Here is an 8467-nt window from a genome sequence, read left to right on the forward strand (position 1 = left end):
TCATACACAAAGCTCAGCACGTTTGTTTAATTTATGATGAAACAATCCTAAATTACATGTGAGAACTGCCGCTTAAAACTATTTAGGTCAAATTTATTTATCCAAATGTGAGGCATGTGTACTTCTCAAATATCACTAGATACACCAGAGTCGTTAAATCAAATATTACATTTTATTACTCAATTTACAAAATTATGCCTGTATAGAGGCAGTGTTCTTGGAAAAGAAAGGAAAAAAATTGGGTCCAGACAGCCAAGGCCGCATAAAGTACAAAACGCAGCGCCTCCTCAGTAGGTGACATTTATTACACATCAGGTAAATAACCATCTCGATAAATTAATCGGATGGCAGAGAGCACGCAATGCCTTCAGTCTAAAACAACTGGTTTGCTAAAGGTTCAACGCATGTTTTGCATATTGGTGTTACATATTAAAACCTGGAAATCAGTCCTCTCAGATACAGCATTCATGCTTGTTCACTGCATTAATCAATGTGCAATTCATTAATTAACGAACACCAGTGTTCAGTACGTATTGCTTGCATCCAGATAAATACAGCGATACAGACACAAACAAATCCTTCATCGGTCTTAGCCGAGGATAACAATGCACAAAAGTTTATAGCATTTTCTTACATTTTTTGGCAACATGATGCATTTATCTGAATTTTTTACCCTCAGCTTGTAGATCACAAAGTGTAAACACAAAAACTGCCCATTCATAACATCACAAGCACATACCAGTATCAGCTTCATTATTAATGCTGACCCTGGTCTTACTTTAAATACATAGAAAAGCAAAGAACATAAAGCTTACACTAAACATTAAACATAATGTAACAGGACAACCTATTAACCAAAAGTAGACACCCCACCCCAGCACCATATTCAGGAAAAACTATCCATCTATATATTCATCCCCCATGTAGGACCCCCAGAATGAGCACCATCAAACAAGTTTATTCTAAATGTATTTTTCCCATTTACCACAAAACACACGCTCCTCAGCAATTTAAATTTGAGCCGAATACCCGGCTCATGTCTAGGACTAAACTAAAAAGCATAATCAACAGGGAATCCCACTGACTCAAGACAGCACTTAATCTGTGCCCAAAAGAGCAGATGTTATTGAGACTGCTGAACCTAAAGGCACACAAGCTAAGAACTCAAAAATAAGCCAAATGATTCTGCTGCTGCAAAGAAACAAGGACCTCAGTTTGCTAGAGAGGACTCTGGAATCAGGATTTGGGCAAGAGAAACATTCCACATTATTAACTCTTCTGGTGAAGCAAATAATGTTTAGATATTTGAGAATACTGTTCTCATTCTCGAAAATGAATGAGAAACCGTTTGTGTAACTGGCAGCCTGCTGAATCAGGGCACAATCCTTTATGCGGGAGGCGTTTAAAAAAGTTGAGAGGTAATGCTGTTTCTGGCCTTCTCCATGACTATTTTCACATTTTTCTAGAATTTTAACTACAGTGACAAAAAAAAAAACTTTCGACCTGATCCCTGAGCTGTCAACAGAGGGAGGCAAAATTGTATTTTAAATTGCTGAGAAACTGCATTTGCACAGCGACATGTTTACCACTTAAAACCTCAACTAAACACTTCCTGTGACTCCAATCATAATTTTCAGACTATGAAGATTAGCTTCCAAGACAGCATAAAGTCCTGGCTGCAAGCACATATGTATGAGCTAGGACAAGACACCCATGTTGGACCACTAACACTGAAAAATTAAAAGAATGCTGAAAACACTGCTGCTGTCTGTGTAAAACAGTGCGTCACAGTTAAGTCAGAGCTGAAGAAAGCATTTGTTTTCATATTGAAAAGACAGCACTGGGCAACAGATGCCGGTAAATGTCTTGTTAATGTGTGACTGTGTGAGAAGAGAGTCCTGTGATCCACACGGCTCTCTTCACAAACTAACAACGAGGAACAGGTTACACGTCAGATCAACACATTCGATTCAACTGACTGGATTTCATAAGGCTTCTAGAATATGGTCACCGTCCTATTAACAATAACAAAAGATAACCATCCGGAGAAATTCTGAAAGTAAATAAAACACACTTTGGAAATAGGTCAGCACTATGAGTATTTAAATGTCTGCAGGACCATTCTGTGGCTATACAGCCTCCATCTCTTCCCCATCAGTGGTCTCTTCGTTCTGAGGCTCCGCCTCCCCGGCTGCCTCCTCTATGTGAGCCAGCATGTCGGCCATGAGGGCATCCTCCAGCCTCTTCCTCACGTTGTACACCAGCTCTTCCTGCTTCCTGCAACACAAACGGTGTGACGTAACAGCTCATCCAATCACTGCGAGGGAGGAAGAGAGACGAGAGTCTCCCGAGCCTGACGAGCAGGAGGAAGCAGCACACAGATGAGGCAACACCGAGCCGTATTGAGAGCGGAGACGAACGCGAGGTTCGCTCTACACGCGCTCAATCGCTTCCTCAACACAACACGCACTCAAAAAGGTTTAGGTTTGCAGTGAAAACATTCAAGAGCGTGCTCAAAGCGCCACCGGTGCGCAGGGAGGTTATGCCACATGTACCTGATGTCCTCGTCCGTCACCAGGAAAGCCTTGCACAGGGGCTGCGCGGTGTTGAGCCACACGCCCGGGTTCTTCTCCACGGCGGCAGACAGCTGTCCCGTGATTGGGCCGCTGGTGGTGTGCAGGGCGCTGGCGAGCGCGGACAGGAGCGTTTTATCCGTGCAGCCTGGGCCGGCCGCTGAAGTAGAGGACACTTTCAGACATCACAGCATAGGAAAACAGAAACGTCCAGTTAACTTGTATTACGTGGGTGAGGTTCAGTGGTCTGACATACGGTGCGAGCAGAGAATTGTGAGGAATGCAATCAATGTATGTACATATCTGGACATCCACAAGAGTAAAAATTAAGCTTAAATACAGCCCCACCCCATGCGCAAAGGCATCTGGGTAAATCCTGTATTTAAATGTAGTGTGTGTACATTCGCCTTTCTTCCATCGAGCTGCTCACCTTGAAGACCTTTGGGAAGATCCATAGTCTTCATCAGCTCCTCTGCTATATCGTACACATTCAGTCCACCGAGCTTCCTCTCCCAGAACAGCTGAGGTGTGTTCATAACGGCAAACACAAAAGTATTGTTCAAAGTCAAGCTTTAGCCCATCCTGGCTGGCTAACGTTTTACATTAAAATCATGTACAGCAACTTTCTATAGATATGTTTTCATCACCTGTTAATGAACTTGTTAGTGCATTACTGTTTCAAGCATGCATTAAATCACGGCCCCACAAAAACAAAACGTAACACATTGCATCACATAAAGAATCTGTACCTAGTGCGCTAAACAGGGGTGGGTTTCCCGAAACGTTCGTAGCGCTAAGTACGTCGTAACCTCGTATGAAATGTATGAGGTTAAGAAGTACTTAGCGCTAAGAACGTTTCAGGAAACTCACCCCAGCACAAGAGAGTGCAGTTCATTTTACAAACACTACTATCTGAAAGTTGTGCAAAATTCTGTGTACAGCACCATAGCCAAAGAACCATGCAAGCGGTTCAACCCGAGTGAACCTGACTGATTCCTAAGCTTTCAGCTCTCCAGATATTTGGGTTCTACCAACTGGGCACTCGTAGCTGATACATCTGAAGGACAGCGCCGCACCTGTCTTGGCTGGTCCACGGCCTTCTGGGGGTCAGTCTTCACTTTGTTGCTGGGGTGATTCGTGACCCTGGTAACAGGCTGCTTAAAGATAGATGCCGTCTGTCGCACCGGCAGAGAGGTGTTCAGATCCGGCTTACCCTTTAAAAATAAAAAAAAAACCCATTTACATTAAAGTCAGTGCAAAGAAGTAGAAAAGATGCGTTTTGACAATCCAAAAAAGAACAATGCAGAATTAAGAGGGATCGACTGGTGATAAGACTGTAAATACCATAACCCAAACACGTGCACCTGTTTCAGTCTGCCACACACCTTACTCTGGCCCCCGTGCTCGTGCCGCACGCGGTGTCGGTTCTTGTTCAGTTTACTCATGATCATCTTCCCCGTGCGGAAATCAAACGTGCTCAGGTCCATGGAGTTGCCAAGGTAACGGGCTAGCTGCGGCTTACTCCGAAACTTCTTCCCCGTGGGGCTGTAAAAAACACACACAAAAAAGGCTCCAAACTCAAGACTCTTAACACAAAAAACACGTAAACTTTAAATCTTACGTTAATCTCGAAGACTTGGCTAACGTTAGCTAGATTAAACTAACTGGGTAACAAAGCAACTTAGCAGGCAGGCTATTAATGTTGAAGTTAAACGTGACGGCTAAAGTCAAATATCCCGCCAAGGTGCCAATAAATTCCAGTTAAAAGTAAAAAAATGGAGTTTGGGATACAAAAAGTTTCATTAAAACACTAAAATATTTGCCAACGTAGCGAGAAAGGAAGTTATAACTAACTGGTGACCAGCTAGCCAGCTAACTAGCTAAAACAAATAACGTTAGCTGCTAACGGCTAACGGTTAGCTTCAAACGAGCTCACTAGCTAACTGGATAAAGTACTACTGTGCACAGCGGGTAAAACTTCCTCAGAATACAAAAAAATAGTCAGATAACTCGAATAAAACGTGTTTTATTGTCTTTGAGAAACAGTCCGACGACCGTTGGGAAGTTAACCGACTCCGCAGCCGCACAAGTTCGGAGCGACGTTGTCGGAGCGGCCGTGCGGCTCCGTCTCCGCGGGCTCATCCGGCAGCAGTACCTAAAATAATAGACATCGCTTTTCCCCGCGGACAAGCCCGACTTTCTGGTCACTTCTTCCCTTTTCCAACCATTCGGGAGAGCCGAGCACTCCCACCTTTTCCTCTCCATTCTTCTCCTGAGGCCGGAATCCGGAGAACTACGCCGAGTGTGAACAGTCGGGATGCCGCTTGTAAGCCGCGTCTTTATGGCACCGCCACTCTTCTCCCCTCCTGCCCCCCCGCCCGGCTCACTTACTCTAGTGCTGGGAGATCTTACACGAATTATAACATAGTCAAACTTCTTTCAACAGTTTTTAGTCAAATAGAAAGGTTACTAAATATTATGTTAAAAATATTATAGTCGTTGAGGGGATAAATACGAGCCAAAAACAATAAAAGAATCAAGTCACGAACACGCACACAAAATCTAGACCACGTTCAGAATGGTCTTCTCATGGTTTTGCTGAAATGTGCTCCTCTTTCTCGTCACCTCTTACCTCTTTACTAAACACGTGTGGAGAGTAAAGGCACTAATTACACCCCGAGACCTTACACATCATTTAGTAAGCCCAGAACTATTTGTTTAAGCGCAGAACAATTTGATTTGCTTCACCATTTGTTCTGGAAAAACAGTGAATGAGAACAACTCAGCCCACTCAATATTCTAAAATAAAAAAAGACCCAGACTCTTCAATATAAAACTCGGGGATTTTAACATTATGCATAACAATACAAAGTTTGTGAACTTTGAGGTTACCTTGCCATTCAATGCATACTGTACTGTGTATTACTGTGCTGTTGCTACATCCCAGTCATACTCAAATTGTTACTATTCCATTTCATTTGCTAGAAATGTTTCCTGCATCTTTCTGCCAGTCTACAAACAAACTGAATATATGTTATGTTCAGTAGTTCACACGTTTAGCAAATCAACACAACAGGAGGAGTTTTATTCTTTTTATTTGACAAGCACCACCAACCAATGTGAACAGGAAAAAACAAGCAAATCCAGAACAAAATGGATGCTTCATTAAAAGGTCCACTAGAGTCCAGTAGAAGGTTATTGTGGAAGGGTGACGCAAGTGATCGTTCCAGTCAAATGTACTGGGAGCCCAAAATGGCTACATAGATATCTATGTATGGAAGTCATTTTTGTAAAAAATGAAAAGTAAAGACTTGATTATCCAGGGCAACAATCCTGCTTGCATTCGGATTACTTTCATGGCTAGCTTCTTAAAAAAACCAAAACAAAAACCAACCAGACAGAGAGGGAGAGAGACGGCTCAGGGAAGGGGTACACGGCTGTCACAAATTGTCATATTTAAAGATGTCTGTTGTAAGTTGCGACAAATCCTAATTAATACTGGTATTGTGAGAACCAGCTTAAATAAATACATCTGCTTTGCTGTCTCCAATAAACCGAAGCATGACAGATGACTAGTTCATTTCATGCAGTGAAACTGGATGAGTTGCTGACATCCTAATGTGCCCTGAACAGACCGCCAGACCTGAAAAAAAAACAGTACCATCAGTTTCTATTTATATTTGGCATTAGACATCTTGAATGTTCAACTTCTTGCTCGCTCTACAGAACTGTTACACAGGGCTGCGTCAGAAGGGTATCAGTTGTATTTCAAAAATGTCATGAGAACAGTGTTGACAATACCACTGTCAACATTTTTTTCTTCTGCACTGAAGCTGTTAATACATGCCAGCAGCCTAAAGCCACAAGAAAACACTTACCATGAAATCTATTCATCCTTCTTAAATTTGCCATTGATGTAGGGCACATAGTCCAGGACCAACCGCCAGTCTGTGAAGTGGACTACTGCAATTCCTCCAGCTGCTCCGAAGAAAGACAGGGTGGGCAGCCTGTAAGGCAGAGACAGTCACGAAGAAATTAGGATGCCATTAAATAGTCGGCTCTTAAGAAATGTTCACAAATCAATGTCCAATCTTGGTTGTGTTTATTTCTGGAGAAGAAACGTTTGAATTGCAATTAAAGAACATTTTTACATTGTTTTACTCATGAAACAAAATATCTAAACAAAAATGCTACCCTCTAATAACTAGTGTTACCCCCTTTGGTTGAAATAACTTCAGTGAGACTTCTTGTAGCCATCTACCAATCTCTGACATTGATCTGAAGTTTGCCCCACTCCTCAATGCAGAATTCTTTCAGCCGTGAGATGTTTGAGGGGGTTCTTGCATGTACAGCCCATTTTAAATCTGTCCACAGCATCTCAATGGGATTAAGATCAGGACGTTGACTTGGCCATTCCAGAACACTCCACTTCTTAGTTGACAACAATTCCTTGGGTGTATTTACTGGTACGTTTTGGGTCACTGTCCTGTTGCAGGGTCCAGTTCCACTTCAGCTTCATTTAAATAATTTGTATATTTATTTTTTCAGACGGTCTCCCATGTTCCTCAAGCACCCTTTGATGCACAGCCGAATTCATGGTGGATTCTATGATGGTGAACTGGCCTTGTCCTGCTGCAGCAAAGCAAAGGTAACTTCCACCTCAATGCTTCCCTGTGGGTACAAGGTTCTTTTCTTGGAATGCTATATCTGGATTATGTCCAGCATCTTCTATTCTGGTGTCCAAATATTTAAATTTTAGACTCATCCATCAAAAGAACATTATTCCAGATTTAATGACATGTTCTCTCTCCGGCAAACTTCAGTCTGGCCTTAATGGTTTTCTTAGAGAGCAAAGGTTTCCTCCTTGCACATCTCCCATAAAAAGTAAACTTGTGTCTCTTTCTGATAGACGAGTCATGCATTTTTACATTGACAGTAGAAAGAGCCTGCTGTAGGCCCTGGGTTGAAATGCCATGACCATGACTTGTTTTAGCATCTTACGGTCAGCTCTGGGGGGTGAACTTGCTTGGATGGCCAGACCTAGGCATGGTCACACTTGTTTTGAACGTCCTCCACTTGTAAACAATTGGATGGTGGAATGGCTGATCTCAATTTTTTTCGAGATAAGCAGCCACAATCTTCTTTCTGAGGGCCTCAGACAGCTCTTTGGATCTCACCATGGCTCTCTGTCACTTCAGCTGTCAGGGACACACCAAACTGGTTTTCTGAGGTTTAAATAAGGCAAGCCTCATTCAAAACGCAAGGTAACAAAGTTCTGATGTGCACCTGATGTGATGCACCTGTGTGATCTTAACTAATTTAAGTGGGACAATATGTAGGGGTGTCCCAATTTATTCCTCACCAGAAATGTCACTTTTAAAATTAAAGGCCTTTCTTAATTTGTTTAGTCATATTACTTGAATCCCTCAGTATCGTCAAAAATGATACTGTGCTCTCAAAACGTAAAGGCGACCTTGCCAGTCAGTCCAACAACGGATACTAGGATAAACTTACAAGCCAACCTAGTTATTTCACTCACTCCGTGTAACAGCAGAATATCATAAAATATACAACCGTAAATTAACTAGTACCAACTAACTACACACACCTAAATATTTTAGTGTGTGTGTGTGTTGAACACATCCCTAGTTCACTAGCTCACCTAACGCCTAGCTTAGTTAGCTCCTTACCAGCTATGATAGGTCAAAAAGGACAAAACTAATACCAACGGAGAAAACATATTCAGTAAACGAATAATATCGATTAAAGGCCAAATAAACAACAACCAAAACAACCCCACTCACCAGGACTTTGCGAATGAGACATATTTCGGCGTTATCAGTTTGGGGAGCATCTTGCTTCCTTCGCGACCGGCCAACTACACCTCGGAAAAC

General features: G+C 42.4%; 2 protein-coding genes across 5 annotated transcripts; both read right to left on the bottom strand.

The window, feature by feature from the left end:
* Positions 1-153: 153 nt before the first annotated feature.
* mbd3a (methyl-CpG binding domain protein 3a) lies at positions 154-5166 on the bottom strand. 4 transcript variants are annotated; one of them, XM_076991352.1, is made up of 6 exons: positions 4729-5166; positions 3959-4118; positions 3650-3787; positions 3004-3094; positions 2556-2733; positions 154-2277 (listed from the first exon to the last, which is right to left on the bottom strand). In XM_076991352.1, exons 1-6 carry the CDS (start codon positions 4836-4838, stop codon positions 2130-2132), a joined length of 825 nt encoding a protein of 274 aa, XP_076847467.1. In that variant the 5' UTR covers positions 4839-5166; the 3' UTR covers positions 154-2129. The 4 variants fall into 4 exon arrangements, with proteins under 4 accessions (XP_076847467.1, XP_076847466.1, XP_076847469.1 ...); XM_076991351.1 differs by having other exon boundaries at positions 2556-2748; XM_076991354.1 differs by having other exon boundaries at positions 4825-5165.
* Positions 5167-5652: 486 nt separating this feature from the next.
* uqcr11 (ubiquinol-cytochrome c reductase, complex III subunit XI) lies at positions 5653-8442 on the bottom strand. The gene is made up of 3 exons (XM_076991411.1): positions 8378-8442; positions 6452-6580; positions 5653-6216 (listed from the first exon to the last, which is right to left on the bottom strand). The coding sequence occupies exons 1-2, from the start codon at positions 8425-8427 to the stop codon at positions 6460-6462; spliced, it is 171 nt and encodes a 56-aa protein (XP_076847526.1). The 5' UTR covers positions 8428-8442; the 3' UTR covers positions 5653-6216; positions 6452-6459.
* Positions 8443-8467: the final 25 nt, after the last annotated feature.

Source organism: Brachyhypopomus gauderio, unplaced genomic scaffold, assembly GCF_052324685.1.
Source record: "Brachyhypopomus gauderio isolate BG-103 unplaced genomic scaffold, BGAUD_0.2 sc82, whole genome shotgun sequence".
Taxonomy (NCBI): Eukaryota; Metazoa; Chordata; class Actinopteri; order Gymnotiformes; family Hypopomidae; genus Brachyhypopomus; species Brachyhypopomus gauderio.

Bases quoted from the DNA above. Each gene is read 5' to 3' on its own strand.
- mbd3a (XM_076991351.1), bottom strand. From the start codon at position 4,838: ATGGAGAGGAAAAGGTGGGAGTGCTCGGCTCTCCCGAATGGTTGGAAA. The intron at 3,788-3,958 runs GTGTGTGGCAGA...TTATTTTTAAAG, and splicing joins AGCACGGGGGCCAGAGTAAG to GGTAAGCCGGATCTGAACAC. The intron at 3,095-3,649 runs GTGCGGCGCTGT...AACACACCTCAG, and splicing joins CCGTGGACCAGCCAAGACAG to CTGTTCTGGGAGAGGAAGCT.
- uqcr11 (XM_076991411.1), bottom strand. From the start codon at position 8,427: ATGCTCCCCAAACTGATAACGCCGAAATATGTCTCATTCGCAAAGTCC. The intron at 6,581-8,377 runs GTGAGTGGGGTT...TCTGCCTTACAG, and splicing joins GTCTCATTCGCAAAGTCCTG to GCTGCCCACCCTGTCTTTCT.